Raw genomic sequence first — 14678 nt, 5'->3', positions numbered from 1 at the left:
GCTCCAGGCCTCAGGAGCCTGATAGCAGATAAGACCAGTTCCGCATAAAGGTGTGCCCCCATTCGGTTCTTGAGGGGGGGGGGCAGACTTCTTCTCTTGGAGCCTCCAGGCTCTCACAACTTGGATGTCTGGGTGCGGAAAGCAGTCTCCTCAGGGTACAAGATAGCTTCTTAGCCTACCGCCGGACAGGTTCTTCCAGTCCACAGCCCCTTCCTCTCCTGCCAAGATAGCCACATTTTTTTTTTTTTCCAAGCAAAAGATTCAAGACGTCATCATCCTTTTTACTCCAGGTAAGTTTCATGGGTTTTATTTAAACCTTTTTGTTGTCTCCAAATTAGATGGTTCAGTATGCCCCATCTGGACCTAAAATGGCTCAACACCTTTGTCAATATTTGCCATTTCCACAAGTAGGCCCTCAGATTAGTTATCTCCTCCATGGAACAGGAAGATTTTCTCTCGGTGTATATCAAAGACGCATACCTGTATGTCCCCATTTGACTATCCCACCAGCACTTTGCGCTATTCACAGTCCTCCCTCACCACTACCAGTTTGTGGCCATCCTGCTCGGCCTGTCGATGGCCTTGCAGGTTTTTACATAGGTTCTTTCAGTGAACATGAGGATATAGTGCAGGTAGGGAATGAAGAATCACCAAGTCTCTGTCCTGGGAGGACAATTTAACCAACCTACAAATTACTCTGGATACCCCGACTGATTGTCAATCAGTCCAAATTCTGCCAACCAATCTAACTCCACTTTTTTGGGAATGGTGTTGGACACAAACTCGGCTCAGTCTCTTCCTTCTGAGAAACTGCCCACCCTATAGCAGGGAGTTTGCGCTCTACTGCGTGGCACTCCCACCCCTCCGATCCGATTTATGTATGAAGATTCTGTGCATCCGTCATGCCCTTTGCCTAGTTTTACACCCGTCCGCTCCTTTCCAAGTGGAGCTGTTCTCAGGATTTAGCATTTAGGCGCAGGGGAAGGGCGGACGGAGCCAAGTATGGCGGTGGCAGTCTAAGTGAGGTCGGTGCGTGCTGGCCCAAGAGTAGACCAGTCCGGTCACCTGACCTGCGTCAGTGACGTGAGGTCAGATGACTGGACTTTTCCACTCCCATCACCGCACGTCCCGACATCACTGACCGCCGCGGCCGCCGTGTCATTCCCTCCTTGGCTCCGCCCGCCCTACTCACTCGACGTAAGGTCAGATGACGTAAATGTTTTTCTTTTATTTTTATCAAGGGCGTTTATGATATAACCACAGGATATGTCATAAATGTCAGATGCAGGTGCCAGATCTATCTCTAGAACGGGGCTCGTTAAACCCCGTTCTACCTCCTTTGTGTGGTGGCTGAAGCATGTGATTTCCCACCATGAAGAAGATAGCAGCGTAACTCGCACGCTATGCTGCTTCTGTAACTGCCATTCCCTACTATGAGAGTTACGGAAACAGCTCAGCGAGCTACGCTGTTTTCTTATTCATGGTCGGAAATCACACGCTTCAGCCACCACACAGAGGTAGAAACGGGGTTTAGGGGGCCCCGTTCTAGAGATAGATGCAGGTCCCATCTCTGGGACCCGTACCTATCTGACATTTATGACCTATCCTTTGGGAAAAAGCTTGTAAGTAAGTTGAAACAACTTACTGCTGCGAGCAGTCCTTTTCAAAACTTACCAAAGATTCGACACCGCTCCAGACTGACCGACTCAGTAGCAACATCATCAATACCATCATGCGCCTTACAAAAGAGAAGCCGTTCCAGCCATCGCATCAAGGGTGAGTTAATTAAATGTTTGACCAAATATAGCAGCGTAACTTATTTTTTTTTAAATAACTTTTATTTAAAATGTTGCAGACAGGATAAGAAAGGGCATACAATAACATAGTATGTGTGCAAAAATAAAATAAATCACGTTACATCACATGGGATACAGAAAAAAAAGGGAAAGGAGTAATCGGCAGCATTCAAAACTTTTGTAGTACTTTTCGTGTTTTAACAACTCTTAAACAATATAACCTGTTGTCTATGCTGTTAGAAGGCCACAAATGTATGAGAAGATTAGGCAAGAGGTAGAACAGGAAATAAAGGTGGTCAGCGATACATGTCATTAAACAGATGTTAAGGTTCCTCCACATCAAAAGTCCCTGAAGTATCCAACCAGGCGCCCCATGCTTTAAAGAATTTATCCGGACATCCCCTATGCTGCTATATCAAACGTTCATAGGTTACTATAGTTACAAGATCCTTCCACTGTGCAAGAGAGGGCGTGTTATCAGACATCCAGCGGAGGGCTATGGCCTTCCTAGCCAAAAACAAGGTTTCTTTCAAAAAAATTTGCATGAAGTGCGTCTCCCTCATCCAATATACCAAGTAAAGCAATCTTAGAGGAAATGGGTACAGGGGACGGTAAAAGGGAGGAAAGGAAGTCACATATTTGCGTCCAAAAGACAGAAATATACGGACAGTCCCACATAAGATGCCAGAAATCTGCATCCAGACGATGGCATCTGACATACTGTAGTGGGTATCCTACTCATTTTATGCAGTCTAATAGGTGTCAAATAGGATTGGTGTACAATATAAAGCTGTATCAGTTTATTATTGATTGCTGGGGAAACCGACATATGAGAACTAAACACTGCAAATTTATCCTCTGGGGTAAGATCTGAAATCTGCATCAATCATCTATCAAAAACAGGTAATGGCATTAAACTTCGCTTTGGAAGAGAGTAAATGAGTATATAGTGCTGATATGGGGCCCTTAGGTCCGTGTGACTTCAAAATACCAATAAGAGGATAGTCAGATATAATACTAATGTTAGGCGGAAACAGAGTGGATGGCATGACTAAGCTGAAAGTATCTATACCACTGTATGTGAGGGAAGTCGTAAGTTTCCCGTAACTGCAGGAGTGTAAAAAAGGAGCCCTCAGCAAAAACATCTCCAACCCTCCCCACGAGTCCGGTATACTAAGTAGGGAAGGCAGGGTAGGATTATTCCATAGAGGAAGGTACTGGAGTATATCATTATAATGCAACATGGTTTTAGCAGTGCGCCATACTGTCAAAGCTACTTTATGTAAGGGGAGTAATGTTGTAGACCTTGTAAACTGAGGGTACTCGAAGTAGCTAACAAGGGTGTGTCCAGCCACCAGAGAGGACAAGTGTCTACTTGAGTCTAACAGGCTCAGTCAAAAGCCAGTCTCTTACGCCTCTCAATGGCCCGCTAAGTAATAAATATGCAAGTCAGATAAGGCCATTCCCCCATCTGTTTTGGGACGCTGTAGGGTAGCAAGTTTACGTTTAGAACGAGGAGCCCCAGAGTTCAAATAGAGAGTTCAAATAGCGGAAATAGGATTGAGGGACGGAAACCGGCATATGTTGTAGGATATATAAGCATTTAGGTTGGATGACCATCTTAATCAAATTAATCCAACCAGCGATTGACAATGGTAACCTAGACCAGAACTTGAATTTCAAGTTAATGTGAAGCAATAACGGATCTATAGTTTCGGCCGTCACACCACTGGTCCAAAACCATCACAATACCTAAATATTTAAACTTGCAAACTACCGCCAAACCACATTGTGACACTCGGACCAGGAGTTGGATTAGAGGTTGTATACATTTATAGCTGATTTTTGCAAATTCACCTTCAGCCCTGAAAACCTGGAGCAAGTGTCAAGCAAAGTGACGGCAAAACCAAAGGACTCATTAGGATTACGTAGGAAAAGGACCATGTCGTCTGCATACAAACCCACCACACTAGTACCCCCCCCCCATTGCACACCTGTTATCTCAGGGGTAGACCGTAAACGAATTGCCATAGCCTCTATAGTTATCGCGAACAAGGCTATAGGCGAAAGGGGACAACCCTGTCTCGTTCCTCTGGCGAGGGAATGCGAGACAGAGGGAATGCCATTCATAACTACATTAGCCCTAGGAGACTTATACAGCAATTGGATCCAGGCTATAAGTTGGGGTCCAAAGCCAAAACGGTGAAGGCAGGCTAATAAAAAAAGGCCTCAACAGAATCAAATGCTTTCATGGTATCCAATGAGGCTATAGCCCATGGCCTATTTGCTCTGCCCACATGTATAATGGTCTGCACTCGCTTAATATTAATGGTGGTAGACTTCCCAGGCATGAACCCAGTTTGTTCCAGATGTATAATTGTAAAAATAACCTGATTTAGCAGTTTATATAATTCTCACTAAAATACTCGCTAGTCTACATTAATCAAGGAAGTCTATACGAGCCACAACACTCTGGATCTTTAGAGGCATCATAGAAGGTGGATGGGAGAGAGTGTGCTATCATAGTGTTAAGAGTCTCCAACAATAGCGGGCCAATATGTTCCCGATGTCGTCTGTAAACCTCAATAGGCAGTTCATCAGGGCCTGGAGACTTATTAGCCACCATGTCACGTACGGCCTCTTGGACCTCCTCCACAGATATAGGGGCATCAAGTAATGTGACCTGTTCAGGCGTTAAAGTGGGGAAGGTCAGATCCTGCGGATAGTCCAGGACACCAGTCATATCACAATCAGTAGAAGTACTATACAAATCGGCATAATAATCCCTAAATCCAGTGGAAATGGCATCCCCCTTCGTTAGTACCAAGCCAGAGGTGTCTCTAATTTTTAAAACCGAGCAAGTAGCACTGTCCTGCTTGATTTTAAGTGGGCTAATAAATGACTAGACTGGTTATCCATTTCAAAATAATATTGTTTTGTAAAGAAGAGTTTACGTTTAGTCTTTAAATGAAGCTGATGTTGATATAAGCGAGACAAGCTCAACCAAGCAGACTTATTGGCCTCTGAGGGGTCAGAAACATAGAGAGACTCCGCAGCAGCTAAACTGTGTTCCATATCCTTTTCTGAGTGTGCCGTAGTTTTTTTTAATATAGGATAAGTAAGCCTTTCAAAGCGTGCAAAATAGGAAGGTCATGGACCTGTAAAAACTGACTAATTTGATCTGGGATACGATCAGAGGGGCCAATTAGTTTCAGCCAGAATGGTTTTGTATGGCCTGTGAATGGTGTTCTAAATGGCCCTTTTGGATATTCTTGAGTTATTCGAACAAATCCATTTTAGTTGGGGCCCACTGGATGTGGACGTTCTGGCTTTGTGACGTTTGCGGTCAACCGGCCCCCAACTCTGTCTTGGGATCTGACCCTTGTTCTCTCTGCAATGGAGTAGACTCCCTTTGACCCTCGTTGTGAAAAGTTTATTTTGCATGCTCAACGGAAGGGGATGTTCCTTGTAGCGCAGACCTCAATCTGGAAGGTCTCAGATCTGATGGCCCTATCTTGTCGTCCTCCATATCGGACTCTCCAAGATAAAGGCGGTGCTCTGCACAGTGCGCTCTTTTTTTTTTTTTTTTTTTTTTTTTTTTTTTTTTGCCCAAGATTGTCTCTTTCCACCATAGCAAGGGTATTATTTTACTGTCCTTCTGCCAGTCTCTGGTGTACCTTTACCCCTTAATGACGAGTGACTGAAATCAGTCACAAGCAGGAGCTAGTTCCCCCATCGTGACTGATATATCCATCACTCTTATCTCGTGGGTACTGCAACTGTACCCACGAGGTCACCGTCAGGAGCCCGGCTGTTATACACAGCTAGGCTCCTGACTGAATTGGAGAGTACTTAGATTGCTGCAGTACTTAGATTGCTGTCAATAGCGACCGTGGCATCTAATGTGCTTGACAGAGGGAGCTCCCTCTGGCACGCCCGCGACACGATGGGTTTCCATGGCAGCCTGGCCCCCAGGCTTAACACATTGAGGCATGGCCTACTAGATTGCCTGTCAATTTTACACTGACAGGCAATAATACTTTGGTATACGAAGTATACCAAAGCATTATATCTGCGATCAGAAGATCGGAACGTGAAGTCCCTTAGTGGGAGGAAAAAGTAAAACGGTTGATCCCTTAAAGAGGCTCTGTCACCACATAAGTGGCCTATATTGTACGTGATGTGATCGGCGCTGTAATGTAGATTACAGCAGTGTTTTTTATGTTTAGAAAAACGATAATTTACTTTTTGGCCAGGTGGGCGTTGTGGAGAGAAGTGTGTGACGCTGACCAATCAGTGACCAATCAGCGTCATACACTTCTCTCCATTCATTTACACAGCACATAGCGATATAGCTATATCGCTAATTGTAGCCACATAAACACACTATAACGCTACTAATATGTCATGACAATGAATATACATTACCTCCAGCCAGGACGTGATGTCAATTCAGAATCCTGTCACTTCTGCAGCGTGTCTGTGATATTTACAGCAAGGCAAGCGTAATCTGGTTTGAAATGACAGGTTGCTTCATAATCTTGCTTGTGGTGACAGAGCCTCTTTAAGGACATGGCCAATTTTGGCCTTGAGGACAGAACAACTTTTTTTGTGTTTCCCTCTTTGCATCCCGACGCTCATAACTTTTTTTTTTTTGTAAGCTGTAGTTGTATGAGACACTTTTTTGTGGGATGAGTTGTACTTTATGTAGGTACCAGTTTTTGGTACAAATACATTATCGTTTAATTTTATATAAATTTAAATTTTGGCAAATGCAGAAAAAAAAAAGCTGTTCCGCTGCAGTTTCATTATTTTTTTGACACCATACACCGATCATAAATAATGTTAAACATTTGTTGTACAGGTTGTTACGGTTGTGGCGATACCAAATATGTGTCTCACATTTTGGGACTTATATTTGAAAGTTTATTGTTAAAAAAAATATTTTTTTTGTTTTTTTTAAAATCCCATAAAGGGGTTTTTCATTTTGATTTTTTTTTAACTGTAATGTACTGATTGTACACAGGCAGCAGTTAGGGCATGCCCGGACAACAAGAAATATGGTCAGACAGCTCTGGGGTCCTTCAATGGACCCTGGGCTGTCTGGCCATGCAAGTTATGGGCTTTGATCGTGTCACAGGGATTTTCTGTGACTCTATCAAAGGGCAGTACCCCCTTCTTATTTACTTTGAATGCCGCGATCCGCTTTTATTGCAGTATTCAAGGGGTTAACGGCGGAGAGAAGAGGTTTCTCTTCTCCGTCGTTAGAGCGCGGCTGTGTATTACAGCCGTTACCAGGCTCTTGATCACGCGCGGACACGGCTGTCACACAGGACGAGAATACTCCTCCTAATGCGCGAAGTACCCGCCGCTCAAGTGCCAAGTGGTTAAATAAAGTTTGAGAAAAACAATTACAGTAAAAATAAAACCACTTTTCTATAAAGTGGTGTTTTTATTTAGTAAAAGTCTAAATAAATAAAAAAATACATATATTGTATCACCACGATCCTACCGGCTCAAACACTGAAGTTAACACATTAATTAAACAGCCGGGTCAACGGCGTCCACCAGAAACGGCAAAAAAAACAAGCCCACATATGGCTACAATGATGGAAGAGTAAAGTTATGGCTCTTGGAATGCGACAGTGAAAACAAAAAATTAATCCTGGGTTAAGGGGTTAAGGAACGCTCTCTTCACAATTTGGATGTTGTGAGTTTACCTTTTCGGTCACTTTCTCCTTTCATCACTCAGACTCTTCCTTGCCCGTTGTTCTCAAGGGTCCAAGGAATGGCTGGCAGCCTCTAAGGCTACTATCGCTCGATGGCTGCGGTTGACTGTCCACGATGTACCAGATCAAAGGGAAGCCCGTTGCAGACTACGGCACATTCTACTAGTGTGGTTCGTTCTTCCTGGGCAGTAGGCTATCAGGTCTTGGCTCTCCAGCTCTGCAAGGTTGGCCACCTGTTCGCCTTTTGCACACGGTCACCATATTTTATAGGGTGTGTACCCTGGCTTCCGCCCACTAATCCGTTAGTCGCAAGGTGTGGCCATTTCTGGAGTAGATGATTTCCTTAGCAAATTAGGATTTTTAAAATACTCACAGTAAAATACTTTTCTCGTCCAGTTCATTGGGGGGGGGGGGGAGAGACAGCACACACCATTGTTTTGGTTATGAAGTTCATAAGGTTGTCCATCAGACATGGTTTTCTTCTATGGTTCTGACATTGTTACATTCCCTTGTGTTTTGCTTCTCCCACTGCTTCTGTACAGACTGGCTAGCTCAGGAGGAGTGTATACTATAGATTAAGCCAACTCTACTTTTTTTTTATTCTTAGTGTCACGTCTTCTAGTGGGAACAGCAAATACCCATGGTCGGTGTCCCCCAATGGACTGGACGAGTGCGTACTCAAAAAATCTTATTTTTGAACTTGTGTATAATCGAACAGTTATGAAAGCGTTTTCTTTAAAAGATTTTGGTCTCCTTTTTTTTTATTCATAAACTTATTTTTACATATGTTCCTGATCTTGCAGGGCTAGTATGACAGAACCACCGACTGCTAACATCAAACCAACTCCAGTTGTGGCTACACCAAGTAAAGTAACTACTACACAAAGACCACCAAGAGCCAGTATTCGCCCTATGGTCACCCCTGCAGTGGTCTCTACTCCAACTACTACTCCGACAGCAACAGTTATGCCCACGACCCAGGTGGAAACACAAGAAGGCATGTATGGTATACTCAAGTAAAACTTTCTGCGTGCCCACGGTATTTTTCATTTATGCACATAACCTTGTATTTGCAATAGATTCCAAAGATACTATTTAGTGTAATATCTGAGCCGATTTTTACATCCCAATTTGTTTCATTTTGTATAGCAATGCAGTCAGAAGGTCTTTTGGAGCATGTTCCAGTTTTTGGAAGTACCAGTGGATCTGTTCGTTCAACGAGCCCCAATGTTCAGTCATCGCACTCGCAAGCGGGTCCAGCTGTCCAGCAGCAAACTGCTTTTGTCCAGCCTACTCAGCAGTCACACGCTACTATAGAACCTTGCACTCCAGAACCTGCTGTGGAAGTTGTCCAAAGTTCTCCTATAGAGAGGCCGTCTACGTCCTCAACTGTGTTTACCACTTGTAAGTTTCTATGAGAGTGAACAAACTTGCCTTACGTCGTGTTTACATTTACCTAAAGCTAGATTATCTTTACAGTTTCATCAACACCAAGTTCTTCCATGTCAAAGCGTCAACGGGAAGAAGGGGACGAGAGCTCTATGGAGACCTCCGAGCAAACCATGGAAGAGCCAGACTTGCCGGTTAACAAAAAACTGAGGAGTCTGCAGAGAGTTGAACCAGAGGTTTGTTTGATGATGGGTTTCGTAGTCTCTCAGTTCTCTTGCAGCTGCGCAATAAATACGGCTTATTTTAATGTACTTACTATTTTGCACCTTAACGCCTTTGGCTGCGAACAAGGTCCATACTTCTGCTAATAAAAGGCCTAAAGCGCAACTTTTTTATTTTTCCAGAGCAAAGGAAAAAAAATAAAAAATAATGAAAGCTAAGCTCCATTTGATTGCGATGTGCATCAAGGCCAATTGATACATTTCTCCAATCTTATAATGGTGTCATGTTAGCTAGCATTTTCACAAGCTACTTATATCAACCGTACAGAAAAAAATCAAATCACTCCAAAACTTTTGATTTTAAAAAATCCTATCGTTTTGTGTATACAACTCTTAAGCATATGTCTCTCCATGATTAGACTACAATTGAATTCTGTCTGACCCTGCAGTCTTACCTCCCATTTGTCGTCATCTTGCTAATATAAACTGAAAGGTTTTACACTTGGACACGACCCTGAACATTTGTTTAGCCGTTTAAAATGCATCTCCAGAAAGTTAGGGTGGTATTTTTTTAATTTTTCTCCCATCTTTTAGGAGGATGTTTTGGCAGAAGAACTTCCTGAGGCAGAATTGAACACGTTTGATCAGGAATCCCAAGATACACTCACACAGGTAATGCTCTTGTTTTGTATTTGCTATGCAGAATAGTTAACTTTTCCCTTTACTTCTATACGAATGTGTCTTTGAAGCTTTCCTGGAAGTTCAAGAAATGTCCTGGTGGTGCGTTCAACATTCCTCAGTTTTTCCCACCTCTGGAACTCTGTAAAGCATTCAAGTGACCTGCCCTTCTCTCTCCCTTACTTGTCTTGTGGCAGCGCCATAATTTGTATATTGAGGGGAATGGAAAGGAGGAAAAGGATGTGGTCTCTCGAATTAGAAATAATATATAACTTAATAGTAATCCTAAAATAGTAATGAATTAATGTTAAAAATAAATATTCTAATGGCACAGCTGGATGTGTGAGAACCTTCTACTCACACCCCCAAAATGGGTATTGATGTCTGCAGTATATACTAGTGTATCAAACTACAAAACAGTGTTGTGTGATGTACGTAAAGCCTACCAGCCATGTAAGTTGATTGAGGCACCAAGTGAAGGGACACCGCAGTCTCCAGCGGTGCCAGGAGGGGCAGCGGTGCCGACAGCTGGAGCCTGAGACAAGGTGCAGTATGAAAATGATGTGCCTGCTGAGCAGTGTAAAACAGCTAGGGCAGTGAGCAGACTGATGCAGCCGTCTCCAGCCGCGCCCCACTCTACCAGGAGGGATTGTGGTTGGGCAGTGACGCAGACGGCATCTTCCAGAATACTGGCAAAACGCACGTCGGGTGCTTAGTCTTAATTAAATTCTGTTGGTGCAGCAGCAGGGTCCACTACCTTGTTTTATTATTAACCCAGTCCGGTGACTCCTATGGAGCACGGACAGATCTCTGCAGCTTTGCATGTGACACGCTACGCAGCGTCCCGGATGTAAGCGCCTCCGCTAATCAGCCTGTCGCAGTGATACCTTGAGCTGCGCAGAGCATGGCAGAAAGCGAACACCTCATAGCAGAGGCTCTCGCTCATCAGCACCTTGCACCGGATGCTGCCGCCTGCATAGCTGCCCCACCACAATCCCTCCTGGTAGAGTGGGGCGCCGCTGGAGACGGCTGCGTCCGTCTGCTCGTTGCCTTAGCTGTTTTACACTGCTCAGCAAGCACATCATTTTCATGCTGCACTTTGTCTCTGGCGGCCTGCCCTACTGTTGCCCCTACTGGCACTGGGGCACCACTGGGGGTGGCTGCATCCCTAAAATTGTTGCCTCAATCAAGCTACATGGCTGGGAGCCTTTATGTATATCACACAACGCTGTTTTGTAATTTTGATACACTAACATATACTGCAGACATCCATACCCGTTTTGGTGGGGTGAGTATCGGGGTCACTCACACACATTAATTCATTACTATTTTAGGATTACTATTAAGTTATATATTTCTAATAAGTGAGGCCACATCCTTTTCCTCATTTCCCTTCCCCTCAATATGATTTCAATTTATGTGGTGTATATCGTGTGGTCTACCTTTTCACTCCGCCACCAACCACACGGCTTATCTTTTTCAGCCCCATATTTTCTCTCTACATAACACGGAAACTTGATATGATTAGCCAAGAAGCACAATGTTAATAGACTCCTCCGCTCCTTCAGCATCGTAGTGCAGCAAATGCAGTCACCTGGTATCTTTTAGTCAAATAATCCCAGAGGCATCTTTATTTCTATGCAGAGCATGCGTGGCAAATCGCCCGTTAAGCTTCTTTTTTTTTTTTTTTTTTTCTTCCTTTTTTTAAAAAAAATATAATACACTATAATGCATTGTGCAGGACCTGAGAGGGCAATTGACGCAGGCATTCCCTTTGGTGTTCTCTGTGCATGATACAGCGATTCAGAGACACTGACCTGCGGCTCTGCTCGAGGCATTATTTCGAGTGGTGGAACATTAAAAAGTACACCAGTAAAAGTCGCACATTTGGCGCATGACTCTTTTTACTACTTTAGCCACTTACCGAAAGTGTATAGAAAAGGGATCGGCCTCTAACAGAACAGATGATTTGCCATAGGTTACATCAGATAAGCCCCCCCTTCTCATTTCGAGGTTTTCCTTCCCTTCCTCTATCTTTTTATCTAGCTGTGGTCTCCTTATAAGATGCTGCTGCCTAATTCCCACCTCACCTAATCCTCATGCTCTCGCAGTGAAAGCTCCTACAGTACCACCCTCAGTCTGACCACCTTATTTTCCCTTTTGTCATTTGTCTGTGCTTTGGGTCGCTCGTGGGTGCAGGGCTTCAGTAATCTAGTCCTGTTCTTCTCTGTGGCCTAGTACCCAACTCGTGCCTCCACCCATTTTAAGTCATGTTAGCCGGTCTTATTTTTTTTTTCTGAAGGTGCTCCTGGGCCGCTATCTTGCTTTGGTGGGCTCTATTTCTAGCCAACCTGCTTCTAGCGCAGGTTGACTGAAGGGCATCCTTCTCTACATCGCAGCTCAGTCCCCGTAATTTTAGAAGTTACTACAGTTCCTGGTTATCCTATCCGGATACACAGTTGGGGCACACGGCAGCAGGGTCTGATAGGTTGGCACTATGGACTGTATACCCTTTCTCATATTTAAACAGGCTCTGTCACCAATTTATAAGTTCCCTATCTCCTACATAAGGAGATGGGCGCTGTAATGTAGGTGACTGTAATCCTTTTTATAAAAAAAAACGATCTGTTTTCACCACTTTATTAGCGATTTTAGATTTATTCTAATGAGTGGCTTAATGCCCAAGTGGGCGTGTTTTTACTTTAGACCAAGTGGGCGTTGTACAGAGGAGTGTATGACGCTGACCAATCAGCGTCATGCACTCCTCTCCATTCATTTAGTCAGCGCATAGGGATCACTATGTGCTGTCTTATACTGACACATTAACAATACTGAAGTGTTTAGACAGTGAATAGACATTCCACGGGATGTCTATTCACGATCTCTGCACTTCGTTACCGTTACTGTGGTAGTTACAGCAGAGCAAAGTGTAATCTCGTTGTAACCTTTAATCTCGCGAGACTACGCTTGCTCTGCTGTAGGTACCACAGAAACAGTAACAAAGTGCAGAGATTGTGAATAGACATCCCGTGGATTTGCTCTGTGACCACGTACTCCTACCGGTCCACAGGCAGGGTTCTCCTTTTCGGGGTAACTGCCTATTTAACGCAAGCAGTCAGTACTTAAAGGGCAGTTCGGCATCAAGCATCAGCCTATCCAATCTGAGCTTTGGTCCATACTTTCTCCAAATTCGAACAACTTCATACTATGGCATCATCTACGGGATCGGAAGATACTTCAGGCTGCCGGGCTCTAGGCGGTTTGCATGGCAAGTGTTTTTTTTTTTTTGTTTTTAGGAATGTTTTTTTTTTTATTTTACAAATTTTTTTTCCCCCCAATGATATTAACAATAAAAAAGAAAATTTTTGTACTCTCCAGAAAATGCTTTTCTAGTGAATTCATATGGGGGGCACAGATCCCTTCAGGCTACTTCTTTTTTTTTTTTTTTTTTCTCCTACCAATTGTCATTCTCTAGTTGCAAGGTTCTATGCCCATGGCTCAGCGCCGCCGAATGATTTTAAAGGACAAAAGCATTTTACAGTGAATACATACATAACATTTTCTCCACTAGCTGGGGTTTTAATGCAGCCATATAGGTGTTTTAATTTTCTTTATTGCATTTTAAATTCCTAGTAACTGGACTTTTGGTCCACTGGCTTGTTTAATTTGGTGCAAAGCCTCCAAGCTCTAAATGTACTTTAAAACCTATTTTAGTTGGAATCACTATATTTCTTGTTGGCTAATGTAAATTATGATTTATGAAATTATGTGATCTACAATTAATTTTAATTTTTTTTTCTTCTGGAAGTTTGCTAGCCTAGAATACCCGCAAATACATGACAATGAAGAGCCCTTACCACCAATTGTGGATAATACAACACTGTCTTCGGATCTGACTGTTCAGTCCTCTCAGGACGCTGCAACTAAACGTGATGATGTAATTATCATAGAAAGTGATGAAGAGGAGGAGGAGGATGAAAATGAAGGGGATCAAGAGGTGATTTTTCATCTCTGAAGGCTGATGTCAACATCTGATGTGTTTTTATGAAGTTTCTCTGAATTTGAGCTTATTATTGGTTTCCTAGGACATTCAGGGATATGAAGAGGATGAGGAGGAGGATGAAGATGATGATGGCGGTATGGGTGAAGAAGGGGATGAGAGTAATGGTGAAGATGGTAGTGCTGATGGCAATGACCCCTACGAAGGAGATGACACTGCAGTATGTATTCATGAATTCAAATATATTCAGTAAAGAAGGATTTTAAAAATGAATGATTTCAAGTGACCTTGTTTATCTGTTCACCTCGATGACCATGTGACCTTGTTTATCTGTTCACCTCGATGACCATGTGACCTTGTTTATCTGTTCACCTCGATGACCATGTGACCTTGTTTATCTGTTCACCTCGATGACCATGTGACCTTGTTTATCTGTTCACCTCGATGACCATGGGGTTGTGTTTGGATTAACTATGCGTTTTATTGGTAACTATTGTATGTATTCTTACATTATTAGAAAGCAGCGTAGTGGAGTTTGTCATTTGGGTATGTCCCATCATGATATCACACTGGTCGGCTCCTAAATTTCTGCATTGTAGAGTCTGCTCATTGTGGCTGTGAGAACCGAAAGTATAAACCAGCAGGAAAATGACCGTTTCTCACATCGCAGTTTTTAGTGGCCGGCATTGTGGATCAAAATAGTATTGCTACGCTTTAACCTTTTATGCTGCTGGGACAATTTTCACATTGTAGACATACACAAAACAATGTCTGAAAACCTATACTACATGTAGTCACCAGAACAGAACAGAATAGACCAAAAATCTGTGATTCTGGAAAATGTCAGTCTACAAATGATCTGAAG

The 14678-nt window shown here is 43.2% G+C and overlaps 1 protein-coding gene across 2 annotated transcripts in view; it reads left to right on the top strand.

Moving 5' to 3' along the window:
- Positions 1–14678, top strand: part of TPR (translocated promoter region, nuclear basket protein) — a 117980-nt gene that overhangs the window by 88996 nt on the left and 14306 nt on the right. The window contains exons 36-42 of one of the 2 annotated variants that reach the window (XM_075833452.1): positions 8133–8195; positions 8329–8522; positions 8675–8929; positions 9005–9150; positions 9730–9807; positions 13622–13810; positions 13899–14033. In XM_075833452.1, coding sequence (XP_075689567.1) covers positions 8133–8195; positions 8329–8522; positions 8675–8929; positions 9005–9150; positions 9730–9807; positions 13622–13810; positions 13899–14033 — 1060 coding nt within the window. The remainder of the gene's footprint in view (positions 1–8132; positions 8196–8328; positions 8523–8674; positions 8930–9004; positions 9151–9729; positions 9808–13621; positions 13811–13898; positions 14034–14678) is intronic. The other variant, XM_075833453.1, reaches the window with a different exon arrangement.

This window comes from Rhinoderma darwinii, chromosome 7 (genome assembly GCF_050947455.1).
Source record: "Rhinoderma darwinii isolate aRhiDar2 chromosome 7, aRhiDar2.hap1, whole genome shotgun sequence".
Lineage (NCBI taxonomy): Eukaryota > Metazoa > Chordata > Amphibia > Anura > Rhinodermatidae > Rhinoderma > Rhinoderma darwinii.
This window is presented reverse-complemented; position numbering and strand designations above follow the sequence as displayed.